We start from the raw sequence: 13,322 nt of genomic DNA, 5'->3' as shown, positions 1-13,322 counted from the left end.
TGGCTACATTTTATACTGTATTTTAACAATGTCTGCTTAAAACAGAACCAATAAAATCCCCAATAAGACTAAATAATTCACTATCCTCCCCTGATATTAAAAAAATGTAGAAAATCCTCTTATTGTGAAAAGGAAACAGGAAATATAATGTGGCTAGGATAACAGTACAGGAAAAGAAAATTCAGAGTCTTCAAGGTCACTTAAAAATATATTATTGGCTTTATCATGTCTTCATAAAGAAGAATGTTATGTTTCTGGACATCTATTGAGCAGAAGTCTTGTACTTATACTCTTCTTTAAATATGGTTAAGATAGTGTATATAGTTAGCCATTATTTTCTTTCATATAATATCTCTGTGTGTAAAGCTGTGACCTTTTCATGTGGGGTTACTGAAAAGAGACATGACTTTGGGGTGAGTGGCCAGAAAGCCATATTCCCTTCATTCTTAGTTGGTTCCTCGACCCAGTCCTGAAGATGGGTACCCAGAATCTTTAAACTAGCTGTGCCCATCCCCAAAGCCTCTCTCCTTCCCCTGCCTTCCTATCATCTTCCTCTCCATCCTATGACCACACTCTTAAGAATGTACAGGGAACTTTTCAGGAAGTACTGTGATATTTTTTAGTGATTCAGATTTTGTTAGTGAGACTCGATGACATAAAATATAGTGCTGGTGTTTAAACTGTTGTATTTTAATGAAAAATCTGCATGTCCTGATGCCGTTGAATGGATCATCCTTCTGACTCTTGAGAGGACAAAACAAGTACCTGCCAATGTGCACTTTGCTTGTAGGTATCCTTCAACTTTTCAATGTGGAAATTCAGAACTTTGGGTCACCGCTGCATTCATCCATTGAACTCACTAATGTGTCAGCAGGATCCTGGATAATAGCTTCTTCTCTGCACCAAAGCTGCGGTGGGGGCATCCATGCAGCTGCCAGTCAGGGGGTCATTTTAAATGACAATGTGGTGTTTAGCACTGCTGGCCATGGCATTGATCTGGAGGGTCAGGACTATTCTCTCTCTAAAAACCTTGTGGTTCTGATGACACAGTCAGCATGGTCTCCTGTTTGGGTGGCAGGAATCAAAGTGAACAAGGCAAAGAACACCCATCTCCATGGCAACGTTGTGGCAGGCTCCGAGAGACTTGGTTTTCACATCCAAGGCCACAGGTGTTCCTCTCCTAAATCTCTTTGGTCTGACAACGTGGCCCACTCAAGTCTTCATGGCCTTCATCTCTATAAGGGGAGTGGACTTGTCAACTGCACTGGTATCTCTGGCTTCTTGGCTTTCAAGAACTTTGACTATGGTGCCATGCTCCAAGTGGAGAACAGCATGGAAATAGAGAACCTCACTCTGGTAGACAATACTGTTGGCCTTTTCACAGCAGTTTATGTGTCTTCTGCTCCACGGTGTTATATCAGAAATCTACAGATTGTGCTTAGGAATTCGGTCATTGTGGCCACTAGCTCATCTTTTGACTGCATTCAAGACAGAGTTAAACCACATTCTGCCAACTTGACATCACCTGATCGAGCTCCTTCCAATCCCAAAGGGGGTCGAGTTGGTATGCTGTGGCCGGTATTCACCTCAGAACCAAATCGGTGGCCTCAGGAGCCATGGCACAAAGTGAGGAACGGCCACTTGATTTCAGGCATCATGAAACTTCAAGGTAAGAATTTTGGGTTTCCAGGCTATCTAGTCTAATACATCTGCGCATAGAACCCATAGAACCTTTAATAGCATCTTGAAAGTATATCACCAAAAGGGTACAGTTTAGTTTGGTGCTTGCTGTCCAGTTGATCAGCTATTGAACATTGATAACCACAGGGGTCGTTTATTAATATGATGACAGTGAGTGGTTCATTAAGGAACAAAAGTGGGTCATTTGTAGAGATGAACCTCAAGCTAGCCGTACAGGGTGAAGTAAATAAAAAAGAGAAAAAAATATTGTATAGTAATAAATGTATGTGGAATCTAGAAAAATGGTACAGATGAGCCTGGTTCCAGGGCAGGGATAGAGATGCAGATGTAGATAATGGACTTGTGAACACAGGGTCAGAGAGGGGAGCGTGGCAGATTAGGTTTGACATGAATGCACTACTGTGTGTACAATAGACAGTGGGAGCCTGCCGTATAGCACAGAGAGTGCAACTCGATGCTCTGTGATGACCTACAAGGACGGGATGGGGGTGTGAGGTTCAAGAGGGAGGGTATGTATGTGAAGTTGGCTTAGTTGCTAAGTCATGTCCTACTCTTGTGACCCCATGGACTGTAGCCTGCCAGGCTCCTCTGTCCATGGGATTTTCCAGGCAAGAATACTGGAGTCGGGTGCCATTTCCTTCTCCTGGGGATCTTTCTGACCCAGGGATTGAACCTGGGGCTCCTGCATTGCATGCAGACTCTTTACCAACTGAGCTACAAGGGAAGCCCAAGATTGGGAATATACATATATAGATACACACACACACACACACACACACACACACACACACACACACATTGCTGATTCACTTTACTGCACAGCGGAGACTAACACAAAATTGTAAAGTAATTATATTCCAATAATAAAAAATAGAAAAAAAATCACTGCTCTATACATGTTGAAGAGCTTTCACAGGGAAATATTTAATTTGATTATATGCCTGGTGTTGTTTTTCCTATCACACAGAAGAGGAAATTGATACAGGGAGGTTGTGCCTCAGTGAGGTTGTTAAGAATCTGGTGGGGCAGCCAGGATTAAATTGAGTTTTACTGCAACCTATGCAGAAAATCTCTCTCAGATCTCTTTTGTACTGTTGTATTCACTCCCCATTCAATTTTGACCAAAACTTTTATGGAAAGTATTGCTTGTAAGATGTCAGTGTGTTGGAATGCTCTTCTATTTTGCATACAATGTCCAAGCCTTCAAGAATTAAGGGTATTTTAAGTCAAGATTTATATAAACTCCTGGAACTATGCTGGGCAGTAACTTAAAATTACGCCTGGACATTAGTCTATGAATATTTAGTTATGTAGTCTGTATTTGTGGCTGGTTGTTTACATGATATAATGTTATAATATTAATACTTTATAAACATTGTTTTTCAGATGTGACCTTTTCTAGTTTTGTGAAGAGTTGCTATAGTGATGATCTAGATGTTTGTATTCTGCCCAATGCAGAGAACACTGGAATCATGCCTCCAATAATGGCAGAGAGGACCAGTATGCTAAAGATCAAAGATAAAAACAAGTTCTACTTTCCTCCTTTACAAACCAGGTACCAGTTTTGGTATTTATAGTAAGTCATATTTATGAAGGATTTGGTAATTCTCCAAGTACCTGAATATGTCTTTTAAACAAGGATAAAATCATCAGTGAGATTAGACACTAGATTGATTAGCCCCTTCTATATCCATGCCTTTGAGATATGATTTTTGCAATCTCTGTCACTAAACAGGGACTGTTTCTCACTCCCTTGAATTGGGGATATGCCCTGCTATGTCCTCTGGCAGACACAAGAGGCAGAAGTAATGAATTGCAAGTTTTATTGGTATCAATTTTTTTATCTTTGTTAGAGATACTTCTCTGGGATGTTTTCAGAATCAGTGGTAAAAATTGACCCTAATTCTTGAATCTTCTGTGGAGTACAGCATCACCAGTCTTCAGAAGGAGGCTTGGGAGCCCTTGTGCACAGACTGGTGGGGAAGGAGACCATGGCTGCTGTCAGGAAACCCTAAAATGAATGATATGACGCATACTTATACTCAGACCAGGCCTAACTACTACTGTTCATGAACAAATGATCTTAGAGTTGCATTAGAAAATCAATCTGAAAACTAGACAAGGAATTATTTTTTCTCTTTGGCATGAGAGGAAGTGGGAAAGTCAGAAGGAGGGAGAATGGATTGCTTTATCTCTCCTGTAACACTGGGGAAACTTTAGTTGTAATAAAAGAATCAGGAAATCCCACCTTAATTAGAAAGCTTGTGTGTTTGGTCCAGCACCAGTCTCTTTTTGATGCTCTTCCCTGAACCATTTTTAGAACCTCAACATTATTAGGTATACAATTTGTGTTATTCTGTCTTTTTTTTTTTTCTATTGTCCAGCCTTCCTTATGTTCATGTCTTACCTATGGGATGAAATAGTTATAAAGCTAAATGATACTAGTATTTGATTCTTTGTTCTATTAATACCTGACACATGGTATACATGCAATAAATAATTAATATTATTACTAATAGTACCTAAAAATATTAGCCCTGGAGTAAATTGCGTTGATTCTCTATAATTCCGTGTTATAATTGCCAATAACTTGTTTATATACCCTGCTTGACTCTAAATTCTGGTGCCTATCTTTATCACCATTGTATTCCCCAATGTACAAGTATTAGGTTTTCAGTAGACATTTGTTGAATGTAAACATCTTTTCTTTCTACATTATATATAGTACAAGTATAACTGATATTTATAATGATAATCTTAAAATAACTGCAAGTCTCCAAAGTTCCATAAAGCAATGATTACATTATGTTTAGTAAATATTATAAACAAATTTATTCTGTCTTTTATTTTAGAAAACTAGTGATCTGTGTTAAGATTATATAACTTGATATCCAGAATATTTGGTTAATGTCTTTCTTCTTGACCAAATAACTGTGCAATATCTTTTCCTATCATTTTATTTCTTAACCTATGTACACATTATTAGTAATAAAATTTTGTTGAATTTATTTTTTCACAGTGTCAGCACTACCAATGTATGTTTCCTTTTTGCTGCTTATCATGGAAATGAGACAGTTGCTTTCTATCAATATTCACAGGAAAGATTTAGAAACACTGGTCTGCTCTGAATCAGATTGTGAAAGCCCTGGAAAATATCTCTTTAAGGATCTGGATGGGAGAGCCCTGGGTCTGCCCCCACCAGTTTCTGTATTTCCTAAAACTGAAGCAGAATGGACTGGATCCTTCTTCAACACAGGTCAGTGAGTTCTATGTGAACTTGACAACTCTAGCAGGGGGAGCATGAACAGAACTTAGATGGTTTGGTTGTGTGGTCCAGGGGAACAAAATATACTGGAAAAGAACTGAGCTGTAGAGTTGGAGTCTGTGCCAATGAGCTGCCCAACTCACGTCTATTTCAGAAATGAAGTGAAGTGAAAGTCACTCAATCATGTCCGACTTTTTGTGACCCCATGAACTACAGAGTCCATGAAATTCTCTAGGCCAAAATACTGGAGAAGGGAGCCTTTCCCTTCTCCAGGGGATCTTCCCAGCCCAGGGATCGAACCCAGGTCTCCTGCATTGCAGGTGGATTCTTTACCAGCTGAGCCACAAGGGAAGCCCAGGAATATCAGGTGCTTAACAGCTGTCACTTAATAGCTTGACCGCTGTCACCACACTACTGCTTTGCCCTCCATGAGATTGCCTGTGGTCTGTGTCAAAGGTACGATTCCTGACACCCCGCTGTGTACTGGTGAAAGAATAGTCCTCTCACTAGTTTGGTCACCTGGGCCTGGAATATTTCACAATGTATGCCTTGGAAGCCAGTCCTCTGGCTTCTGAATCCATCTTTCTCTTCCATCAGAACTAAATGCTTTCATTCTGAAAGGGTGGTAGAGTAGATGGCATGTTTTCTTTTTTGCCTTCCCTTTCTCTATCTTCTAATTATGCCTGGGGGACTGTGATCAAATCCCTTCTTCTTCTTGCTTTTACAACTGAAGCAAGCCCATTCAGCTATCAGTTTTGATTGCTGGACCCCTGGAGAGATCATCATCTTTCTACTTCCACAGACAATGTGACTTTGAGTTTACATTTTTATTCAGGTGAAAACCAAAATAAATCCAAAAAACTTCCCCAGATTTCTTCCCACTTCACTGGTTGATTCTTTTCAGACTTCTTTTCTAGGCTCCCTTTCTCTTTTGGGGCTTCCCTGGTGGCTCAGATGGTAAAGGATCCATCTGCAATGCGGGACACCCAGGTTCAATTTCTGGGTGGGGAAGATCCCCTGGAGAAGGGAATGGCAACCCACTGCAGTATTCTTGCCTGGAGAATCCCATGGACAGAGGAGCCTCATCTGTGGGGTTGCAAAAAGTTGGACATGACTGAGCGACTAACACTTTCACTTTTGCTTTCTCTTTTGAAATTCTGAATATTTCAAGACATCCTCAGACCTCTTTTCCTAGTAAGCCACTGTGGTCTGTTATATCCAACTGACATCTGGGAAGTATAATTAGCATGTCAGACTTATTTTCATTCATTCATTCAGTCGCTCAATCGTGTCCGACTCTTTGTGACCCCATGAATTGCAGCATGCCAGGCCTCCCTGTCCATCACCAGCTCCTGGAGTTCACTCAGACTCACGTCCATTGAGTCAGTGATGCCATCCAGCCATCTCATCCTCTGTTGTCCCCTTCTCCTCCTGCTGACAATCCCTCCCAGCATCAGAGTCTTTTCCAGTGAGTCAGCTCTTCACATGAGGTGGCCAAAGTACTGGAGTTTCAGCTTTAGCATCATTCCTTCCAAAGAAATCCCAGGGCTGATCTCCTTCAGAATGGACTGGTTGGATCTTCTTGCAGGCCAAGGGACTCTCAAGAGTTTTCTCGAACACCACAGTTCAAAAGCATCAATTCTTCTGTGCTCAGCTTTCTTCACAGTCCAACTCACATCCATACATGACCACTGGAAAAACCATAGCCTTGACTAGATGGACCTCTGTTGGCAAAGTAATGTCTTTGCTTTTTAACATGCTATCTAGGTTGGTCATAACTTTTCTTCCAAGGAGTAAGCATCTTTTAATTTCATGGCTGCAGTCACTATCTTCCATGATTTTGGAGCCCAAAAAAATAAAGTCTGACACTGTTTCAACTGTTTCCCCATCTATTTCCCATGAAGTGATGGGACCAGATACCATGGTCTTCATTTTCTGAATGTTGAGCTTTAAGCCAACTTTTTCACTCTCCTCTTTCACTTTCATCAAGAGGCTTTTGAGTTCCTCTTCTCTTTCTGTCATAAGGGTGATGTCATCTGCATATCTGAGGTGATTGATATTTCTCCTGGCAATCTTGATTCCAGCTTGTGCTTCTTCCAGCCCAGCGTTTCTCATGATGTACTCTGCATAGAAGTTAAATAAGCAGGGTGACAATATACAGCCTTGACATACTCCTTTTCCTATTTGGAACCAGTCTGTTGTTCCATGTCCAGTTCTAACTGTTGCCTCCTGATCTGCATACAGGTTTCTCAAGAGGCAGGTCAGGTGGTCTCGTATTCCCATCTCTTTCAGAATTTTCCATAGTTTATTGTGATCCACACAGTCAAAGGCTTTGGCATAGTCAATAAAGCAGAAATAGATGTTTTTCTGGAACTCTCTTGCTTTTTCGATGATCCAGCAGATGTTGGCAATTTGATCTCTGGTTCCTCTGCCTTTTCTAAAACCAGCTTGAACATCTGGAAGTTCACAATTCACGTATTGCTGAAGCCTGGCTTGGAGAATTTTGAGCATTACTTTGCTAGTGTGTGAGATGAGTGCAATCGTGTGGTAGTTTGAGCATTCTTTGGCATTGCCTTTCTTTGGGATTGGAATGAAAACGGACCTTCTCCAGTCCTGTGGCCACTGCTGAGTTTTCCAAGTTTGTTGGCATATTGAGTGCAGCACCTTCACAGCATCATCTTTCAGGATTTGAAACAGCTCACCTGGAATGCCATCACCTCCACTAGCTTTGTTCGTAGTGATGCTTTCTAAGGCCCACTTGACTTCACATTCCAGAATGTCTGGCTGTAGGTGAGTGATCACACCATCGTGATTATCTGGGTTGTGAAGATCTTTTTTGTACAGTTCTTCTGTGTATTCTTGCCACCTCTTCTTAATATCTTCTGCTTCTGTTAGGTCCATACCATTTTTGTCCTTTATCAAGCCCATCTTTGCATGAAATGTTCCCTTGGTATCTCTAATTTCCTTGAAGAGATCTCTAGTCTTTCCCATTCTCTTGTTTTCCTCTATGTCTTTGCATTGATCGCTGAGGAAGGCTTTCTTCTCTCTCCTTGCTATTCTTTGGAACTCTGCATTCAGATGCTTATATCTTTCCTTTTCTCCTTTGCTTTTCACTTCTCTTCTTTTCACAGCTATTTGTAAGGCCTCGCCAGACAGCCAATTTGCTGTTTTGCATTTCTTTTCCATGGGGATGGTCTTGATTCTTGTCTCCTGTACAATGTCACAAACCTCCATCCATAATTCATCAGGCACTCTATCTATCAGACCTAGTCCCTTAAATCTATTTCTCACTTCCACTGTATAATCATAAAGAATTTGATTTAGGTCATACCTGAATGGTCTAGTGGTTTTCCCTACTTTCTTCAATTTAAGTCTGAATTTGGCAATAAGGAGTTCATGATCTGAGCCACAGTCAGCTCCTGGTCTTGTTTTTGTTGACTGTATAGAGCTTTTCCATCTTTGGCTGCAAAGAATATAATCAGTCTGATTTCGGTGTTGACCGTCTGGTGATGTCCATGTGTAGAGTGTTCTCTTGTGTTGTTGGAAGAGGGTGTTTGCTATGACCAGTGCATTTTCTTGGCAAAACTCTATTAGTCTTTGCCCTGCTTCATTCCACATTCCAAGGCCAAATTTGCCTGTTACTCCAGGTGTTTCTTGACTTCCTACTTTTGCATTCCAGTCCCCTATAATGAAAAGGTTATCTTTTTGGGGAGTTAGTTCTAAAAGGTCCTGTAGGTCGTCATAGAACCGTTGAGCTTCAGCTTCTTCAGCATTACTGGTTGGGGCATAGACTTGGATTACTGTGATATTGAATGGTTTGCCTTGGAAACGAACAGAGATCATTCTGTCATTTTTGAGATTGCATCCAAGTACTGCATTTCGGACTCTTTTGTTAACCATGATGGCTACTCCATTTCTTCTAAGGGATTCCTGCCCCCAGTAGTAGACAGAATGGTCATCTGAGTTAAATTCACCCATTCCTGTCCATTTTATTTTGCTGATTCCTAGAATGTCGAAATTCACTCTTGCCATCTCCTGTTTGACCAATTCCAATTTGCCTTGATTCATGGACCTGACATTCCAGGTTCCTATGCAGTATTGCTCTTTACAGCATTGGACCTTTGCTCTTTACAGCATCGGACCATTCTTCTATCACCAGTCACATCCACAACTGGGTATTGTTTTTGCTTTGGCTCCATCCCTTCATTCTTTCTGGAGTTATTTCTCCACTGATCTCCAGTAGCATATTGGGCACCTACTGACCTGGGGCGTTCGTTCCTCTTTTAGTATCCTATCATTTTGCCTTTTCATACTGTTTATGGAGTTCTCAAGGCAGACTCAACATGGCCCCAGATGGAATTCTTGAACTCTGTCCTCATCCATAGCTTGTTTCTTGTCTAGTTGACCCTACCTCAATCATTAATATCATCATTCTTTCAATAAATCCTTAGGTGGTTGCCTACCTCGTGGGGTTGAAATGCTGTGTATTTTATTTTTTCACTCCTCTGTCTTGGTTGTGAAACATGATTCAGTGGTGACACTCCAATAGGCATTATTACATATTGCTTACCGTCAGTGTATGGACAAGTTTGAACATGTATGTGAGTGGCTGAAGGTATATTGGAGGTGTGTAGGATGGACTGCCTTAAACACCTGATGTTTTAAAGCTTTATAACATTTTAAATGAAGATGCTATAGGTTCCAACTGCAGGATTCCTATAATAGTATCTGCTGTTTACTGTGCTACAAGTATAGTCTGCATCTTCTTGCCATGAAGGAGACAGCACACAGTAAATGGTGCCTTCTGGGTATTAACAGGATTGGAGTGTGTTTCTGTGACTTCCAAAATAGGAATAGATCTCTTCTTCTCTAATTCAAGTCCCTTTTCATCTTTTAAACCATTCTTTTTTGCTACTTTCCAGTTTTTGTCCACAATCTGGTGGAGGATAGAAGGACAAATTTAATTTTAAGAGAGTAAAAATGTATTTTGTATTTTTCCTCTTCATGACAAGAATCTGTGATCATCTATAAAACAGTGGAAACAGTCCAAAAAGATGAAAATGGAGGCTGCTGGAACCAGCTCTTCTATTTATTCCAAATGGCATTGAGCTGAACACACCCTTTTGATGTTTTTTCATTTTATTAACAAACACTTTGGAGTCCATTGCCTTTGAGGTTTATTTTAATTTGAAAAATACAGATTTGCACATAGAAGTTCACATGAAAAATTCAGACAGATATCCACAGGTCCCGACATATTGTCTTGTGCTCTGGTGTTGGGAGCAAAAATTATCCATGTGGATCAGCTGTGAGCAATACTGTGCCAGTGGGTTTTGCTATCTATGTAACACAGGGTGTGTAGCCAGGGGAAAAGTGAGTTGTTAATTTTGTTTTGTACTTATCTGTAAGTTTGCATGTGCAGCCAGTGTTGAAACACACATGGCAACAGAGTGTAAGATAGTTAATCCCAAGCAGGAGAGCCTCTAAAAACCATTTGCATTTTATTCTGGAAAGAAGTTCTTTTGAACATGGAGGCATTTGATCATTTGAAAATCTAAAATTATTTATAAAAACAGAGGCTTGAAATGAATAACTTCTTTAGGTAGAACTAGACAGGTCTTAGAACTTTTTACCCTGGCTTCTGTCTCATTTCCTGTCTTTCCCAGTATACAAACCTCTCAGCCTAATTCATACATATGGGCTACTGATGTTATTAGGAGTGGGCTGAAAGAAGTTAGAGATTTGGTCCCAAGGGTATTTTACAGTTTCTCAGCCATGATGTAGAAAGTAGAAAGGGGCTGTAATGGTAGCTAGCATTCCTTGAGCACCTTTTGCATGCCAGGTGCTGAAGTTGCCATTTTCATTTATTCAGCAAATGCGTTTGAGCATCTGTAGTCTACCAGTGCCATTCTAAGGATGGGAAATGTAGTTGTGAATAAGATAACATTCCTGCTTTCATCAAACTTATGTTCCAGTGGAGATATATCTATATACCTCTGCTTTTTTATATATCTATATCTATAAACAAATAAATAAAAATATTCCAGTAGTGATGAGAGGTATGAAGAACATAAAACAGAATTTTGGGCTAGAGAGGTAGTTTCAGGTGTGTGTGTGTGGCATGTGTTGTGTTTGTGTAAGGGAGCTGCTATTAGAGTTATGATTCCAGTGAGGCCTGAATGAGGAGCAAGGAATCACTGCTTTGAGCAGAGGGAGGAGCTTTCCAGGGAGAAGGACCAGCCAGAGCAGGGGCTTTGATAACAGAATGGGCCTGTCCCCTGTATATATATGACAGATCTCTCTGGAAAGATCATGCAAGCTGCTATGGAGTGAATGGATCATGGTGGGAGCGAGGTTGGGAGCAGATGGTGCAGTTAGAAAGCTGGAGGTTAGGGCTCCACAGATGCAGGACTCCATGGTTGGTCCACCATCCTGTGCTGCCCACAGACTGTGTGGGTCCACAGTGAGGTGATGACAGAAATGTCACACGTTGACAGAGCTGCTTGACAGTAATTGTACGTCTGTTGGATCTAATGAGCAAAAATTAGAGCTTTCATTGTATATTCTAATTTGTCTGATAATTTGCATTGTATTTTACTGTATTGATTCCCAACAGACTGGAAATTTTGAAACAAATGAAACCCACCCTGTTCTTCTTGGTTTTGTCCTCCTTGTCCTCCTACCTCCTATTTAGGAGGTAAAGTTGACATGCTTAGCATAGTGGCGCCTGAAGTTGGCTTAAAGTCAGAATCATCCAGGACAGTAAACATTCATTTGAATGTGGGAAGATTTTGAATTGATAGGTATGTGAAGCCCCATCAAGCCTTTATGTTTAACACACACATGCATGTAAACACACAAAAACACACATTTATATACATCTACATACACATCTACACATACACGCATGCACACACACAGAAACCCTCCCCAGGCAATTCTGCTGCACTAAGGTTTGAGAATCACTACTGTAGAGTTGTATACCCCCTTTGAAGTAAATAGACAGGATGTTAAGAAGACAATATTTTTAATTTAAAAAGAAGGCAGTTTCACTTTCTCATGAAGAATCAAGAACTAGCTTTCTGTGCCAAATACCAGCAGACATAAACATGCTTGCTTATTTACACACTGGATATACTTCTGAAAGGGAAAAGAACATTATCTAAGAAGACAGAGAAGTATTTACAGTCTGAATTAAGTCTTTGTGTAATAAGAATATATTCAATCTTTTAAAAAAATTATATTATTTTTCCTGTATTGAAGTGAGTTAACAATGACCTCATTGTTGTATCACTTTCACAATATATCACTGGATAAAAATGGGTTCAATGCTAAGTTTATTTTTTAAACTCTATATTGAATCATTATATTAAAAGTCTAAATTCATGATAAGCTTTTCCCACACTTTCCTTGACATCATTCCCAGCAAAGTACTGTGATCTGAACAGGAATTCTGACCAAATCCACCAGGTGAGAGTTTCCCATTCTTTACCAGAAAAGGGTAAGAAACATTTTTCAAATCGTGTTACTTCTTGGGCACTTCTTGAGAAAGAAAGTTATAAACCATTGTGGAGACCTTAAAAGTGACTAGCCTCAAATCAAAAATAAAAGATGAGGTTGATAAAAAAGAAAATAAAGCTGGCATTTGACTGTCAGCTCATAGAGTGATGAAGTGGTTTCTAACTGAATAATGGGGAAACTCAAGTTTCAGTGTGGAGATGTGTGCTCAGCTGCCTAACAGCCAGAGAGCAGCCAGCATTTTTTCACCTCTTTGTTGCTAGATCTTGAAACATATCTTTTCTTTAAGCTTTCCAGGCTTCTCTTTTTTTCCCATTTGTCCTGGGAATGACAGCAAGATGGTATTATAAAATGGGAGAAGGAGAGGGAGGGAGAAAATGAGAGGACAGAACCAAGAGAGGAAATGGTTGTTAGAAAATTTGTCTGCCAGTATCTGTGCTTGTCGAGGTCTTTTTCTTCTAGCTAGAGGGGGAAATACCATTCTCTTTTCCCAAGCAATTATAGGCCCCAAAGATTGAAACTTGGTATATAGCTCTTTAATCTCAGCAGATATTTATGGTTAAACATTAGACTTTTAGGATTCCAGATGTCAGGGTATTAAAATATAAAGGCACAGTGGAGTCTCAGAAAATATTAGAATCTTTGGGATATGTGATGGCAGGGATTTTTATCCTGAGCAGAGGAGGATGAAGCTTCCAGGGACACTTTGTAAGATCCAAAGAGCCCCTTTCTTCCACCTTATTCTTTCCTTCCTCCATGACTTGTCTGGGGCAGTGAATGACATCACAAGATTTGACTGCATTTTGACATAATCCACACTGTGAATCAGAAGGATTTT

General features: G+C 40.2%; 1 protein-coding gene across 5 annotated transcripts in view; it reads left to right on the top strand.

Moving 5' to 3' along the window:
- The window catches only part of PKHD1 (PKHD1 ciliary IPT domain containing fibrocystin/polyductin), a 456,884-nt gene that overhangs the window by 323,382 nt on the left and 120,180 nt on the right, over nucleotides 1–13,322 (top strand). For 3 of the 5 annotated variants that reach the window (XM_069562807.1, XM_069562803.1, XM_069562810.1), the window contains exons 58-60: nucleotides 791–1,669; nucleotides 3,088–3,256; nucleotides 4,800–4,957. In XM_069562807.1, the coding sequence (XP_069418908.1) occupies nucleotides 791–1,669; nucleotides 3,088–3,256; nucleotides 4,800–4,957 (1,206 nt within the window). The remainder of the gene's footprint in view (nucleotides 1–790; nucleotides 1,670–3,087; nucleotides 3,257–4,799; nucleotides 4,958–13,322) is intronic. The other 2 variants (XM_069562808.1, XM_069562806.1) reach the window with 2 other exon arrangements.

Source organism: Ovis canadensis, chromosome 20 (assembly GCF_042477335.2).
Source record: "Ovis canadensis isolate MfBH-ARS-UI-01 breed Bighorn chromosome 20, ARS-UI_OviCan_v2, whole genome shotgun sequence".
Classification (NCBI taxonomy): domain Eukaryota; kingdom Metazoa; phylum Chordata; class Mammalia; order Artiodactyla; family Bovidae; genus Ovis; species Ovis canadensis.
Note: the sequence above shows the minus strand (reverse complement) of the source record. Positions and strands in the feature narration are given on the sequence as shown.